The following is a 16,539-nucleotide window of genomic DNA, read 5'->3' on the forward strand; positions in this document are numbered from 1 at the left end:
ACACCCCTGAGAGGAGCACTTGCAGGTGAGAGTCCTCCAGAGCGTCTGTCGCCCATGCTCACCCATGTCCCTGTGACCCTGTCCCTTGTTCCTCTAGCAAACATGGGCAGCTGCCTATCCCCAGTGGGCAACTGGGCATGTGCCCTGGGGATAAAGAACCCAATGAGGGAAGGGCTGGTGGGTAGTGGCCAGTTGGTTTGGGGTGCTCCTGGCTAGGGGGTCAACCTGCCCAAAGACCTGCTGTAGGGCAGAGGTAGTCCGAGAGGCAGGATCTGGAGGCCTGTAGTGAGGTAGCAGCTGCAGACCAGAGCAAGCAACATGGATGTCACATGTGTTGGTGTGTGCACATGTATGTGGACTCACCAGGGTACGTAGGGTGAGAGCGTAAGCAGGCTGGACAGTGTCTAGTGGGGAGGAGGTTTTGGGGCAGGAACAGGCAGGGCAACAATGGGAGCCAGGCCTGAGTGAGCCACTGTGTGTGCAGTGTTGGACCCAGAGCCCAGCTCTCCCTGCCTACCCATAGCTCACCGTGGAGCAGTCTCGGGAAGGTGAGATCACTGGGGTGGGGGTTGGAAGTGTTCCCACCCCAAACAGTACCAGACCCCTGCTCTGCTGCCTGAACTCTATCAGAGGCCATCACTGAGGCATGGCCTCGCTGCATGGCAGAACCCAGTCAGCCACCTACCCTCTAAGGAACTGTTTCCATCTCTTCCTGGGAGCGGGTTTGAGGCTGGGATTGCTGACAGCCTGACTTAGGAAAGAAGGAGAGGAAGAGAAAGTGACATGCACGCTGCGTGTGTATGTGTGTGTGTGTGTCTGCTTGTTTGTGTATGTGTGTGTGTGTGTATGTATGTATGTGTGTCTGTATATGTGTGTGTATATGTATGTATGTATGTGTGTCTGTCTGTCTGTGTTTGTGTTGTGTCTGCTTGTTTGTGTATGTGTGTGTGTATGTATGTCTGTGTGTCTGTCTGTCTGTGTATGTATGTCTGTGTGTCTGTGTATGTGTGTGTGTATGTATGTGTGTCTGTCTGTGTTTGTGTTGTGTCTGCTTGTTTGTGTATGTGTGTGTGTGTGTGTGTGTGTGTGAGACTCCCCAGTGCCTCCCGCCTGCCCTGCTTCCTGCAGGGAGCCTAGCATGGCCTGGGGGCCCCTCCCCTGCTCTCCCCTGCCCTCCCCTCCCCTGCTCTCCCCTGCTCTCCCCTCTGCAGTCTACTGTATTCTGAAGCAATATAGGTTTTTCCGCTTGACTTCCTAGGGTTTGTCTTTTCATTATTTTTTTTTCTGTTTTTACATTTAAAAGCATTTTTTTTTTTCAAAAAAAGGAAAAAGAGAAGGAGAGGAGGAGCCTGCAGGGCCTCTATTTAGGCTGTGAGAAACTGAGGAGGAGCCTGAGCAGGCAGGGAGGAGCCTGAGCAGGCAGGGAGGAGCCTGAGCAGGCAGGGAGGAGCCTGAGCAGGCGGGGAGGAGCCTGAGCAGGCGGGGAGGAGCCTGAGCAGGCGGGGAGGAGCCTGAGCAGGTGGGGAGGAGCCTGAGCAGGTGTGAGAGGTGGGAGCCCAGCCCCAGGCATTCAGAGCACCAGGCAGTGGTCAGCACAGCATGTGGAGGAGGCTTGCCCCTGCTGTTAAGTGTCTCCAAGAAAGGCAAAGTCCCTCTCTGGCCTCAGACCCTCTGTTCTCCTGGTGTGGACTGGGGTCTCAGGCCCCATGGGCTGATTGTAATCAGGGATATCTTGGTGAGAGGCTGTAGCATCTGCCTCTGGCCTGCTAGGACACAGGTCTGTGGCTGGCACATGGCAGTTGGGTTCTGAACAGGGATCTAGCAGCCTGTTTCCTGGTAGGAGGTTGGGTAGGGTCTGGGGAATGACCTGAGGGATCTCTAAAGGGGACCCAGGTGGGCTTTGGGGGGCATGGGAACCTCAGATTCCTCCAGCCCTTCTGGTCCTGTGTCTGCCTAAGCTGGGGATTGGCTGTTTCTTGTCTGTCTGTCTGTCTGTCTGCCAGCCTCCATTGCTCTCTACTGCAGTGTGGATGGTGGTTCTTGATGGAGTCCACTGGGAGCCTGAGGGCAATGGAGGGGGAAGGCAGTGCCCCAGGGAGCGGAAGAGTGAGTGCCAAGTGACGGGCACAGGAGCTGGACATGGGTACCCTGTAGCAGCGTGGTCTGTGACCAAGTGTGAGTGTCCGAGGAAAGGCCGTGTGATTGTGCACATATACACTCTTTGGTGTGCATACTCCTGACTGTGCACACACACACGTGAAATCTCCACCCATTCTGCAGAGGTGGGTGAGACTTTGACAGTGGAAACCTTGCCACTCATCCTTAGAGGCAGCTGTGGAGGGGAGGGCTTTCTGGATAAGGAGGGCTTCAGCAGAGAGGACCTTGGTCTGCTGGAGGCTCTGGGCACTGAGCAGGATCGCTACCTCACTTGCCATGGCCTTTGCTAGGCTGTTTGCAGCTCTGAGCCTCAGTTTCCACGTCTGTCAGATGGGGATATTAGTATTTATCCAGGGTTGAGTGTGCAGACTCTTGGAGGCCAGACCTAGCCAGTGCCAAGCACAGGGTGGGTGCTCAATCTGTGCTGGGCCACAGGGGCCACTCTAGTTCTCTCTGGCTGTGACAGGGAACCAGGAGAGAAGTGAGGCAGGGGTGCAGGGCTTCGCCACTCCCAGGAGCCATGTGCCCCAAGACAGGCCCCATTCCCCCAGCTGCCATGTTGACTGTGGGCAGTGAAGTCATGACACTGTTGGGCACTTGCTTTCTTGTGATGCAGTGGCACAGTAAACATTCACCTAAGTCCATGCCCAGGCATGCCCACACTCCTGTGCCCAGGCACTCCCACCTCCACAGCCAACTCCCCTGCTACACACAGGACAGGACAGCTCCTCACCTAATGTTCCATCTCTGAGGGCCTCAGTTTCCCTATCTGTCTAGTGGGAATGTGGTGTGACTCCTCAGAGGACTGGCTTCATGTGGCCTTTGTTATGTGGGATGCTCCGTAAATATCACATCCTCCAAGACCACACACACACTCAGTTTCCTGTGACTAACGTTCCCTCTCGCTGGGCCACTGCCCCCTCCACCTGCTTTTCAGCAGAATGAAGCTGGCAGGAAAGGGCAGGACAGCATGCGCTGGCCCAGGAGTGTGATTTAACCCCACACTTTCCCTCAGCAGGAGATAAACTCCCTACTTCCCACTTCCTCCTTGAGCCAGGTGGCCCAGCCCCACTGCCTGGACTAGCCTCTTCCTCTTGTCCATCTGTCTCCCCAGATGGGGGTGAAGACGTGTCGCCATTGGCCCATTTTCTAATTGGAGAGAGACCATATGGCCGGTTGGCAGGAGCCGAGTACGGCCATCATTAGAACGCCGCCAGCCAGGGAGGGCAGCAGGCCATTCCCTGGCTCTTTCTGTGGCCAGGGGCTGGAAGGGGTGCTCCCACCACACGCTGTGAGAACCACGTAGAGGTGCCTCATGCCTGGGAGGGTTGCATCCGTATAGACAGACCACGTGGAAGCCCAGGCCCACATAGGATAGCGGGTATGGGATTGGCCACGGCTGAAGAGCTAGGGTAGAGGTCCCACCAAGGGGCTGGCTTCTTGGGTTCTTCCTCATGTGCTCTTCATTAACAGCATCCCAGCTCCACCAGGGGCCTCGAGGGGCTGTGGTCTAGAGTTCCTAGCTCCTGGCAGGGTAGGGCTGGCCCAGGCGGACTGTCTGGGCTCCAGTTTCCTCGCCCGCCCCATGCAGTGGTGAGCACAGGTGGTCCTCAGCTGCTCTCCTCGGGAGAGTGCAGGTGGGCCGTGAATCTATGAATGGCATGGCCGTCTGCCTGTGCTCCCCTGAGGGGCTCGGCACAAGAGCTGCTGGGAACTGGCTGGCTTCAAAGTGCTCCCTGGTGTCCACTGGTGCAAAGCTGGGGTGCATCCTGGGACACTATGTTCACCCTGGCCCACCCCAGCAGCCACACATACAGCCCACCCCCAGGACCATTGGGGTGCAGGGTCTCTGGGACAGGGGTAGGGAAGTGTGTGGACATGGGTGTGGGGACACCAGTTAGCAGGGTGGCTATTCTCAGATCTAATCCTTCAAAGACCCTTCTCAGGTGAAACCAATAAAAATAGCCATGCTTCCAGGTACTTGCTGCACACCAGACAGCGGGTTTGCTCACGCTGACTCACAGGTTCCACAAGAAGCCAGTGAACTAGGTCGCCTTCTAATCTCACTTTATAAATGTCATGTCTGAGACACAGAGAGGTTGAGCCATTGCTTTGAGGCAATAACTGGTAAAACCAAGATTTCAAATAGTATGGCTCTTGCTAGCCTCCATCAGGGAAACTGAGGCACAGAATAGTACTGAAGTGTCATATCCAGGGTCTGTATTCATGCTGTGGTTGGTGTTTGTGACCATGACGTGGGGCTCTGGGGGTCAAGTCTCCTGGGGTGCGTTGGAGAAGTGGGGAGGTCAGACTTGATTGCTGAGGCTGATGGGCAGGGCCTCTCCACAGGAGGTGTGTGCATTGCTCAGTCAGTGAAGATTCCTCGGGAACCCAAGACCGGGGAGTTTGACAAGATCATCAAACGCCTACTGGAAACATCCAATGCCAGGGCCATCATCATCTTTGCCAATGAGGATGACATCAGGTAGGGTGGCCATGGCAGACAGTAGCCCAGGCACATCCTACTGGAGGACTTCCTCCCTCCAGGGAGTTGGGGAAGGGCAAGGGGTGAATCAGAGTGGTGGACTGGCAGGCTAGACCCAGGTACTCTAACAGGGCTCCTTCCTCTCTGTTTCCTGTATCCATTTTGCCAGCCAAGGATGGCAAGCAGGACACTTGGGGGAAGCGCCTCATGGACTTAGCACACACCTAGTTCACCTGCTGGAGGGGTGACCTCAGCCACGTTCCTCAATTCTCTGAGCCTCTTTGCTGTTTAACAAACCCAAGCAAACAATTCCTGTCCACGAGTGTTTGGGGACCAAGAGTAGGAAGGTGCTCAAAGCCGTGGAACAGGGCCTGGCATGAAGTGGGTGCTCAGTGGGAACTGTGGGCCATAGCTCAGCCCCTACCTCTGCTTTTGGTAAGCATGGGGCACACGGCTTGGACATGTTCTCATTGTGGTAGGCTGGTTCCTTCCTAGACCCCAGACTCTGGTGGCTCGGAGTACAAGAACTATGGAGACCCCGCCAGTCCCTCTGTGTGTCCTCCAATCCTGCGGAGGGGTCACAGGTCCCGAGCCCAGGGGCCCTCTACGGACTGTCCCCGCAGACCCTTCCCAGTGTCCCTCCTTTGCTCTTGCTTCTCGCTTGACCCACCTTCTAGAAATGAGTCATGTCCCTGAGGTTCACCTTTGAGAGAGAACCCTGCATCTGAGCAGAACTGGGGGAGGGGTGGGCCTGCTCTCACAGAGGAAAGTGAGCCCCAGGCTCAGGGACCCTCTCCCTGGAACCTTCTAAGGCCCATGCTGGCCTGACTTCCCTCTTTCAACCCTTTCCCACACCTTACCCCAAGTCCTGAGTTTTAGCAACACAGAAGCCCCAGGGACAGTGCAGGAGTGGAGGAGAAAGGACCCACCCAGGCAGGGGTTCCCAGTGGATATGGTCTTGCGTGGATACCCTCCAGGATGCACAGAGACAGTACGAACCTCCTTAAGGCACACAGGTCCCCAGACATTGGTGCCAGAGCTCTCCATGCCCTCAGGGAAATGGTGGCTTAGTGGCTGAGGCTTCTCTGTCCCCTTTGCCCTGGCTCCTCTCTCACACCCTAGAACAAGTCCCACACCCACATCCAGTTGTGCATGTCGCTTTGGGTCCCCTGCTTCTGAGGGTACCCTAGTTCAGGTAAGCCTCCCTCTGGGAAGAAGGGTGAAGGTCTTGTCCCTAGGGGAGGGGCTGGATGGGACTCTGTTGAGCCACATGGGCAGTCTGGCAGGAGGCGGGCTGTTTCTGGAAATCCACTGTGTTTTCAGAAGTGGACTGAGGTAAAAATAAATGCAGGTGACGGGTTGGGTGGGGGATGATTGCTCTACCCCCCTCGGCTTCTCAGATGCAGGAAGCATTAACAGGATTGTGGCTGCGGTTCCATGTGTCTGCCCCATCTACCATTAGTGGTGGCCCAAGGTGGGTGGTGGCCTGCTAAGGGGCCAGGAGTTGGCAGAGGTGAGAGCAGGGGCACAGGGTGACCGTGGGCTGGTTTGGGGGCAGGTTCTGGGGCTTGGGAGAATATTCTCTCTCTCGTAGTCCATTCCCTGCTCTCGTCTAGACTTCGCCGGCCCAGGCTAGCACCCCTGGGACCCTGGACCTGCTTCCTACTTCTCACCAGGGAAGCCCAGGAACAGTCTCTGGGGTCCCTGGCTCCCACATGAGAGTCTCCGGCTCCTCTCCAAGACAGCAGGGTCAAGGACTCCCTTCTCTTCTCCCCTCTTAAGAGCTGGGCTTGAGGGCCATCCAGTTCAAGAACAGTTGTGTGCCATGCGGTCCCCTCAGCCCTGTGATGAGCTGGTCCTGTGCCCTTTGATCAAGGTCCCTGCCTGGAAGAGAGAATTAGGGCTAAGAGCACTGGAGGCCCCACCTTGTACCAGAGCATCTGAGGAAGGGGGTAGATAGATGGGCAGCTACCCTGTGGCATCCATGTGAAAGATTGACTTGCTATGGGGTGGTCTGGTGCCCAGAGAACATGCCTCTGGGAGGACAGGGGTTTGGTAGATATCGTCTGGAACCCAAGTGGGGCAGACAGGGATTTGGGGAGACATGGGTGATCTTTGTAGGGCCAGATGTGGGCCCACAAAGATAGGGCTGGATGAGAAAGGTCACTGTAGACACGCACGTAGGCATAGGCCCAAGAGTTGGGGAGCTCCAGGAGGCCTGGCAGAGGCAACACGGGGCAGTGAATCAGGGGTGAGGGGCTCAGGGGTAGCCTGGGGATGGGCATAGGCGGTGAGGGGGTCAGGTGTGTATGGGGTATCCTCTGTGGCTGGGAGCAGGGGCAGCCATGGGTTCTGGGCTGTAGAGCATGGATGGAGGGTCCAGATGCAGCCTGGGAGGTAGCATGGAGGATGGGGGCAGCTGGGTAGCCGTACATATCTGGGCTGGGCTGCTGTGTCCCCACAGGAGGGTTCTGGAGGCAGCACGCAGGGCCAACCAGACGGGCCACTTCTTCTGGATGGGCTCAGACAGCTGGGGCTCCAAGAGTGCCCCTGTGCTGCGCCTCGAGGAGGTGGCTGAGGGTGCTGTCACCATCCTCCCCAAGAGGACGTCTATACGAGGTAGGCCCAACAGGTGGGATGACAGCCCCGGCAACCCTCATGGCTTACCTCCACCTCCACCCTCTTCCATTCCCTGTCTTGTCTCACCTCTTCATTTGCCCATAGCCTCCTGCATGCAGTGGCCTCTAGCCTGGCAGAACTGAGTGCAGACCTGGAAGTGACCCTCTGGTGTCTTAGCTGCATGGGGTTGTGGGATATGAGAGGCATGAGGTCATAAAAGTGTCTCGTACCTGTCCAGTCCCACCCTTCTCCTACTCGGGACCCTTTCCCTGCTCTGCAGGGAAAGCATGCGTGGCAGCATGTTTCGGTGTGGCCAGCTCAGGGCCAACGGCTAGGTGTGGGCACCCTGCTCTGTCTTGCCTCCCTTCCTGCCTGCCTTGCCCACACCCCTTTCTGTGGGGCGAAGGCCACAGTCATCTTGGGTAGGAATAAACCTCTCTGGCTGGAGTCTTGCAGGGTGTGAGGCATGATGTCAATGTCCTGGTCATAGCCTGACTTGGCAGCACTCAGTCTCACGACAGGACGATGGCTCCCAGGGCCTTTGTTCCACTCAGTGAAAGCCAACGTTGAGTTGACAGGCCTGGAAAGACCTCAGGAGTCAGCCCCTTCATCCGACTTTCCATCACTTGCCGAAGGTCACATAGCATGTCCTCTCTTCACCTTGAGGCCCAGCCAGCACAGGCAGTGGAAAATTCCACACCACCTCAGCCACACAGAGCCACAATGAGCACCCAGACTGACTGGTGTGGCAGATGTCGGCCCCTGCCAGGTCCTCAGTTAGCCTCCCAGCAGCTCTGCTGTTGAGTCACAGAGCTGGGATCTGAACCCAAGACTTAAGTACCCCTTCTCTGTGGAACATTGGGGACATTTTAAAGACACTGGTTTTCATATGTTATGTTTAGTTTTTGAGACAGGGTTTCTATGTGTAGTTTTGCACCTTTCCTGGAACTCACTCTGTAGCCCAGGCTGGCCTTGAACTCGCAGAGATCCGCCTGCCTCTGCCCCCCGAGTGCTGGGATTACAGCGTGGTCACCATGCCTGGCCACTGGTTCTTCTCTGGAGATACTGTTGGTTGTCATAGTGAGTGAGTGATGCCCCTGGAGTCTGGTGGGAGGAGGCCAGAGGTGTCATTAAACATCCCATAAGAGTCCACACAACGAAGAGTTACTCAGTTCCACCATCGTGCAGAATTCATCTCCCTCTGTCCCCCACAGCTTGGACAGCCCCTTGCCTTTGGACCGCATGGGGCGAGCTTCCCAGGGCCTCTGGGCAGGAGGAGAGGAGTGCCAGCCCCGAGGCAGGGTTGCCTGAGGAGGAAGGGCGCTGGGCAGCTTGCAGAGCCAGGCTCCCTGCGTGTGCGCAGACCGGCCCGCGAGGGCACCTCTCATGCGGGCTGTGGCCCTAAACTACATGCTCTCCGCCGGGGCCTGACCAAGCGCTTTGCATTTTGCACGGCATAAAACTATGCCGCGTCTTGTGTTTTCTTAGCTGCCTGGCCCCAGGTCGGAGGATTCCCCTTTCCCTCCTGGCCCTGCTTACCTCGGTGTCCGCGTGTGTGAGGGGAGGGCGGGGAGGAGGCCCTGACACCGCCATTCCCTGCCAGGGTTCGACCGATACTTCTCCAGCCGCACGCTGGACAACAACAGGCGCAACATCTGGTTCGCCGAGTTCTGGGAGGACAACTTCCACTGCAAGCTGAGCCGCCATGCGCTCAAGAAGGGGAGCCACATCAAGAAGTGCACCAGTGAGCATGCGCCCGTGGGGGCGGGGCCTGTGGGGGCGGGGCCTGCGGAAGGTGGGGACTATGGGGGTGGGGCCTGCGGAAGGTGGGGACTATGGGGGTGGGGCCTGCACAGGTGGGGACTATGGGGGTGGGGCCTGTGGGGGAGGGGACTGCAGAAGGTGGGGCCTATGGGGGTGGGGCCTATGGGGGGCGGAGCCTGCAGAAGGTGGGGACTATGAGGGTGGGGCCTATGGGGGGCGGAGCCTGCAGAAGGTGGGGACTATGAGGGTGGGGCCTGTGGGGGCGGAGCCTGAAGGAGGTGGGGACTATGAGGGTGGGCCTGTGGGGGCGGAGCCTGAAGGAGGTGGGGACTATGAGGGTGGGCCTGTGGGGGCGGAGCCTGCAGAAGGTGGGGACTATGGGGGTGGGGCCTGTGGGGGCGGAGCCTGCAGAAGGTGGGGACTATGGGGGTGGGGCCTGTGGGGGCGGAGCCTGCAGAAGGTGGGGACTATGAGGGTGGGCCTGTGGGGGCGGAGCCTGAAGGAGGTGGGGACTATGAGGGTGGGCCTGTGGGGGCGGAGCCTGTAGAAGGTGGGGACTATGGGGGTGGGGCCTGTGGGGGAGGGGACTGCAGAAGGTGGGGACTATGAGGGTGGGGCCTGTGGGGGCGGAGCCTGCAGAAGGTGGGGACTATGAGGGTGGGGGAGCCTATGGGGGCGGAGCCTGCAGAAGGTGGGGACTATGAGGGTGGGGGAGCCTATGGGGGCGGAGCCTGCAGAAGGTGGGGACTATGAGGGTGGGGGAGCCTATGGGGGCGGAGCCTGCAGAAGGTGGGCTTTGCGAGCGGAGGCTGTGGGGGCGGAGCCTGCAGAAGGTGGGGACTATGGGGGTGGGGCCTGTGGGGGCGGAGCCTGCAGAAGGTGGGCTTTGCGAGCGGAGGCTGTGGGGCCAGATGCTAGGCTCCTGAACTCCCGCCAGTTGTGGCCACCAGCCCAGTTCCCCCGGCCAAATCTGGAAGAGCCAAGAGCCTAGCTAGAGAGGCCTAAGGACTGGTGTTCAGAAGCTGCTCCTCACGTCTGTGGACGTGCGAGCGTCAAGGCCTGAGAGTGGAATTGGTAGGTCTGGAGGAACAGGGCTATAGGCAGAGTAGGGTGCAGCCCGCAGTGGCCTGAGAGGTCAGAGTGGAGGCTGCACTGCGTTCTCTCCAGAGAGCAGGGCTGGCAGAGGAACTTGCCCCTAGGGGCGTCTGACTGCCTTGGGGTTCACTGTGCTTGCTGGACTGACCTGCACAGCTGGTTCCATTCCTGCCTCTCAGCACACCACACGCACCCCTGACCCGCCAGGGGCTTCCTCAGCCTCTCAGCAAGTGCTAGGCTGGATCACGGACTGACGGACTGACGCCTGGGCCTGTTCTTGTGGAGGATGGAGAACAAAAGAGTCTGAATCCTCATGGAGTTTTTATTCTAATGGAGAGACAGACGATAAACAAGATAAATAAATCATGGGATGTGTCAGAGGGAGCTGCACTGTGGAAACAAAACCCATTTGAAAAGGAGTAGGAAGTGCTATGGGGGAGGGCAGCAGCCCGTCACAGCCACAGGATGTGCTGTGGGGGAAACTGAGCCCCAAAAGGGTCATGTGCGGGGGGGGGGGGGGGGGATCTGAGAAGGGATCTTAGTTCCCACAAGTGCCAGGGGCTAAGGCAGGATTTGAACTGAGGCCTGAGATTCAGGCCCTCCACCCTGGGATTGCAGCCTGGCACTTGCTTCATATGTATTTGGACCCAGGTCCTGAGTGCTCTGGGTCTGAACAGCTCTGCAGCAGGAGCCCCCTGGGTGACCTGAGGTTCTGGGTGCTGCATCCATGTGGTACCTCACTGAGGGAAAGGCTTCTGTCTTATGTCCTCTGGAGTGGCCTGGGCAGCTTGGGCAGGGAGGTGGGAGGTGGAGACACTCCACAGGGAATCTTGGGTTTTCTAGGAGGGGCGGGAGGGAGCCAGAAGTGGTGGAATTGGGTCTGGGAGAGTGAGAAATATGCTGCCCTCTGGTGGCTGCAGCCACAGGGACTAGCAGCCACTGGGCAGTGGTTCCTCCTAAGGTCACAGTCAAACCCTTGGTGTCTGGTCGGCAGAATATGTGTGTGGGCGTGTTGAGGGGCTGTGTGTGTAGATATGAGTGTGCATGAGTGTGGGGCTGAGCTGGGGTGTGTGTGGGTCTTGTGTGGAGGTTCACGCGTCCTGCATGAGCCTGTCTCTCATGCTTACACATGTTAGGTTTCTCACGGCCATGTCATTTCACCCTCCCAACTAGAAACCCTTACGTTTCACGTGCAAAAGAGGCTGTGGAGGTTCAGAGAGACAACAGGTCAGAAACTGCACAGCACACATCTTATGACAGGCGTCCCAGGCTGTGCAAGGAGTACAGATGCGGGGCTGAGGACATAAAGCACTCACCCACAAATGTGAGGACTTGAGTTCTGATCCCTACAGCTCACAACTGAAGAGACAGCTCGGCAGTTAAGATCACTTATTGCTCTTGCAGAGGACCCAGGTTCAGTTCCCAGCACCTACAGAGTGGCTCACAATTATCGGTGCCTCCAGTTCCAGGGCATCTGATGTCCTCTTCTGGCCTCCATAGGCACTGCATGCATGTACACGGTGCACAGACATACATGCAGGCAAAACCCTCATACACATAAAGCAAGACCATAAATAAATCTAGAAAAGGAAAAGCCAGGCATGGTTTGTATTTGTTATCCCAGGGATGGAGAGATGGGAGGCATGGGGGGATGGGAGGAGGTGGTCCCTAGCTTATTGCACAGCTGGCCTAGCCTACTTTGCTGAGTCCCGGACCAATGAGAAACCCTGTTGCAAACAAAAGGTGAAAGGCACCTATGGAACGACACTGAGATTGTCTTCTAACCTCTGCACACACGTGAACATGTGTGCACCTCCCCACAAACATGCACACATACACACAAGAAGCACAAGCATATCTAGTTAGTCATGGAGGCTGGGCCCTCATGGGCAGACTGATCATGTGCCCTGTCCACTTGCTCCTGTGTCCCTGTTGGTGGGACATTGTGTAGATACCCTGATCATGGTTTCCCAGAGCTGGTTCCCAGGGTGGGTGGGCAAGCCTGGAAGTGAGGTGAGATGGGGCATCCTGCTCCAGTGTCTAGGTGAGGATCAGGGATCTCTGGAATCACTTCCTGTTTATGGGAATTTGTAATAAAGGTCTGGACTTCTCAGGCTGGGCCCAGACTCGGGCTTCAGCATGGACACCTGAGGTGATGCCCAGGTACAATCCCAGAATCCCTGCTGCTTCCTGTTGGAGCATGCGTGCAGAGGCCTTCTGAGTGTGTGGAGCTTTGCAGGGTGCCTGGGGCCAGCTCTGTGACCCCCCCTGGCCTCGGCTTGCTCTTCTGAGAAATGGGGCTGATGTGAGCTGGCCCAGGGGTCTGTAGGAGGAAGTAAGGACTCTAATGGAGGCACTCTTTGAACTGAAAAATGGAAGCTCTCCAGCCTGGTTGTGCATTAAAGCCACCTGGGGAGTGCTTAGGATCCTCATCATGGGTGGGATTGACTTTTTAAAGCTCCCTTGGTGACTTTAACGGGGACTTGGGGTGGGGGGGCACTGGGTTTGAGGCTTAGTCCATGGGAATCACTTGGGGAATCACGTGAATACTCATACCTGACTTCACCAGGGTAGTCTGGCACCCTACCACAAGAGCTTTTATCTCATTTACAGGGTCTCTTGTTGGTCTCAAAGTCTTGATGTAGTTGAGGGTGACCTTGAACTCTTGACCCTTCTGCCTCCACCTCTCAAGCACTAGGATTGTAGATTTGTGCCACCAGGTCTGGTCTTTTGTTTGTTTTTGAGACCGAGTCTCCTCTGTAGCCCAGGCTGGTCTCAAACTTGCAGCGATCCTTCTGCGTCAACCTTCCTGCAACTGCAACCATAATATCCAGAGCAGCGGGGTTTGTCGGAAATTCCCAGGGCAGGGAGTTGTTCTGTGCAGGCGCAGGGGCTTTGTTGGTAAGAAGGGCAGGAGGGTGGCAGTCATTGGTGTAGGCACAAGCAGATGGACAGGATGTCATGGAGGGACAGCATTCAATGGAATAAATGCCCCCCACCCCACTCCATGAGTCTCTTGGTATTTTCTGTAGTAGAAGATTCAGGACTGTATCATCCCAAGGGTGAGTAGTTCAGACTGTCTCAGGGCTACCACCCATTTTGTAGAAGAGAAAACTGAGGCCACTCCCAAGCACCATGGTGCTACAGTTGGCAGGATGCAGTTTGACTGCAGGTGTCGTGGCCTGGGAGCTGAAGTGGATGTCCTGCCTGCCCCACACCTCCTCCTTTTCCCTCCTTAGCTCCAGGGCCTCCTTCATCTTCATCCAGCCCAGGCAGCCAGAGCCTGGGGACACTTGCGTCCCACCTGCTCACTGCACTGGAGCCTGTCTTCCGGCCCTCTCCCCTGATGGCACTGCTCAGCCTCTCTCGGTGGGCCTGAAGCTGGCATCCTCTGGGACAGCTTTGTGTGGGACAGGAAAGCAGAGAGGAGGCAGCAAGAAAGGCCACTCTGGGGGCAGTGGAGCCCAGTGCTGGGTCCTTGCAGGACATAGAGAAGCGGCCCTCATTCCCTGGGGTCTGTTGGAGTGGTGGGCTGAGGGGCTCAGAAGTCTCAGCACCACTCAGTGTGCACAGAGGGCTGGCGTGCAGTGACAGGGACAGGGCTACAAGGGTGCAGATAAGGAAGGCACCCGTGTGCACCGTGTTTCCCAACACAGTGACGAGAGCTTGTAGACTTGGGTGTGCATCATGCTGCTGGCGCTTGCCGCGGTGACCTTGAGCAGGTCCCCATTTGTAACTGGCATCCTGCCACCCTGCTCAGCCTCCAGAGCCCTGGGACGGGAATGGCCCTCCCTCACAGGCTCCCTGGGACGATGGGAGCTGACTTGCTGTTGGCCTGTGGTCTGCCCACACTGACTGAGAAGGGTCACAAAGAGGAGCAGTGTGTGGCTGTCAGGCCCAGGAGGGCAATACCCGCCACCTGCCTCCTCCATGCCCAGCCCCTCCCCAGGAGCTCACTGAGCAGGCTTGGGAATTAAAGTCATAAACAAAGCAGATGTGGCATCCGTCTTTTTGACAGCGCTGCCAGCCAGGTGATGGCTGAGCCGAGGAAGGCTCGGTTTATGAGGAGAGAGGAAAAATTTACTGTTGGCTGCTCCCAGGGGCTGGGAGTCCAGAGAGGGAGGGCGGGATGGGATGGCAGGGCTGTGTGGGGAGCTGCTAGTTACCCATTGTGCTAGCTTCAGCCACAACGGCAGCCCAGCTGCCCAACAGGCAGTTTGAACTGCATTCATCCAGTTATCATCAAGATCTGTCCTAGGATTTTGCATTTCATCTTTAAGGCAACCCATTTTATGGATTAGGAACTGGCCTTCTTGTAGGGTCTTTCTACCTCTTCTTCAGAGGGACCGAGGAAGCCTTCCTTTGAGGAAAAGTGAGGAAGGACAGTATTTTGGGAGCACCTACTGTGTGCCAGCCTTGCACCCATTAGGAACTCCTAGTTGTTCAAACTGTCAGGTGTTTGGTAGCCAGGGTATGCCCCAAACCCTTTTCTTGGTTACTCAACCAGGAAATCACTGGCTCTTATTTAGAGGCTGAATACGGGGCTGGGAGACAGTAAGGAACTTGTCTTGTAAGTGTAAGGAACTGAGCTTAAGAAGCCAGATTTGTGGAAGAGAAAGTGGAGACAGGCAGATCCTCAGAACTTGGTGGCCAATCAGCCTAGCCCACTCAATGGAGACAGGCAGATCCTCAGAACTTGGTGGCCAGTCAGCCTAGCCCACTCAATGAATTCCAGCCAGTGAGAGACCCAATCTCAAAACAGAAGTGAAAATTAAAAAAAAAAAAAAAAATCACTCTGCGGGAGGCTTCTGAGGAATGACATCTGAAGTTGACCTCTGACCCCCCCGGGGGGGGGGGGAGGCTGACTGTGCTTAATCTGTGCTCATTCCACTGTGAGCAGACCTGCCTCAGAATTCTCTGGCAGTCTGACCAGGACAGTGGTCAGCCCGGCAGCTCCTTAGAGGAGAGAGCCGGTCCTGGGGGATGTCGGAGGGAAGTTGGGAGCCTGGATAGGTTGCACATTCAAGTGAGAAGGTGGCACATGAGCAAACACCTGAGGGGAGCCGGAGAGCACCGGGCGGAGAGCAAAGAGAGATCACGCCAGGTAGAGGGCAGTGTGTGCAAAGGCCCTGAGATGGGAAGTCACCAGGAGAGAGAGGGAAGGCTCGAGAGGTGGGGAGGGGTGGCCTGGGTCACATTGCCTTTAGCAGAGCCTGGCCCAGTGAAAGGATGGTAGGCTCCACCGAGGTTCTAACTGTCCCTTCTGCCTGGGAAGGAGGCTGCTGGATGAAGTGTGGAGATGGCAAGGAGGCTGACTGTAGCCCAGGGAAGGGGGACAGGGTCTGGGTCAAGGGCATGACAGAGGTGAGCAGGGGGCAGGGTTTTGGCAATTTTTCAGTGTGTCTGCAGAACTCACTGAAGTCTTCAGGCCAGGGAAAGAGGACAAGACACCAAGGATGGAGCTTGAGCAGGCAGTGGATGGGCGTTCCTCTTCTGGGAGGGGAAGGACGGAGGAGGAGTGGGCCGAGGCCAGGCAGGAGCTTGGATCCCAGGGAGGGGTCGGCACAGACAGCATCAGGAGTGAGCGGACTTGGAGATGCACAGAAGGTTGGGGAAAGGGACAGGAGAGAAGGGCTGCCAGACCGTCAAGGGAACCCTGGGAGGGAGCGGCCCCACAACGGTGTGGCTGTAGAGGAGGATGCAACACCCGTGAGCTCGGCCAGCTTTAGCAGGCGCCCCTGCAATGTCCTGGAGGTCCCCAGGGAGACAGACCCCACACTTGGTTTCTGCCGCCATCCCTCTGCGTTCTCCTGCCCGACTCTTGCCCTCTCCAGTTCTCCACACTCTCCCAGAGTCCTCTGTAAAGCGCCTGCACCTGCCCGGCATGGTGGAGTACAGCTGGAATTTGAGCACTTGGGAGGCTGAGGCAGGAGGATCACCCTGGTACTTCAGGCTAATTTGGGCTGTAGAGTGAGACCCTATCCCTCAACACAAAACAGAACCCCCTAACTAACCAAACAAAAACAAACAACAGGTGTGGAGTCAGGTATCCAAGCCTGGTCAACCTGGGGGGACAGAAGGGACGTGGAAGTGAGTCTTGTCAGCACCGCCTTGTGGGACGGTGCAGCCCAGGGCGAGGTGACTTGTGTGCATGTGATTGTGCGTGTGCGTGCGTGCGTGCGTGCGTGCGCGCGCGTGCGTGCGTGCGTGCGTGCGTGCGTGTGTGTGTGTGTGTGTGTGTGTGTGTGTGTGAATCTGCGTATGTCTGGGGATGGCGTGGGAACTGGCTCAATCCTGAAGGTGTCTACAGGAGTGGCACTAAGGACGGTGGTGGGGTGGGGCACGTGGGGGAGTGGAGAGGAGCTGTGGACTCTGATTATTTCAACCTTGAAAACTCATTCCGATTACAATTTACAACC

General features: G+C 57.1%; 1 protein-coding gene across 1 annotated transcript in view; it reads left to right on the top strand.

The window, feature by feature from the left end:
* Positions 1-16,539, top strand: part of Grm4 (glutamate metabotropic receptor 4) — a 93,064-nt gene that overhangs the window by 58,949 nt on the left and 17,576 nt on the right. The window contains exons 4-6 of the mRNA XM_036167524.1: positions 4,507-4,642; positions 7,107-7,261; positions 8,865-9,005. Of these exons, the coding sequence (XP_036023417.1) occupies positions 4,507-4,642; positions 7,107-7,261; positions 8,865-9,005 (432 nt within the window). The remainder of the gene's footprint in view (positions 1-4,506; positions 4,643-7,106; positions 7,262-8,864; positions 9,006-16,539) is intronic.

Source organism: Onychomys torridus, chromosome 18, assembly GCF_903995425.1.
Source record: "Onychomys torridus chromosome 18, mOncTor1.1, whole genome shotgun sequence".
NCBI classification, from domain to species: Eukaryota; Metazoa; Chordata; class Mammalia; order Rodentia; family Cricetidae; genus Onychomys; species Onychomys torridus.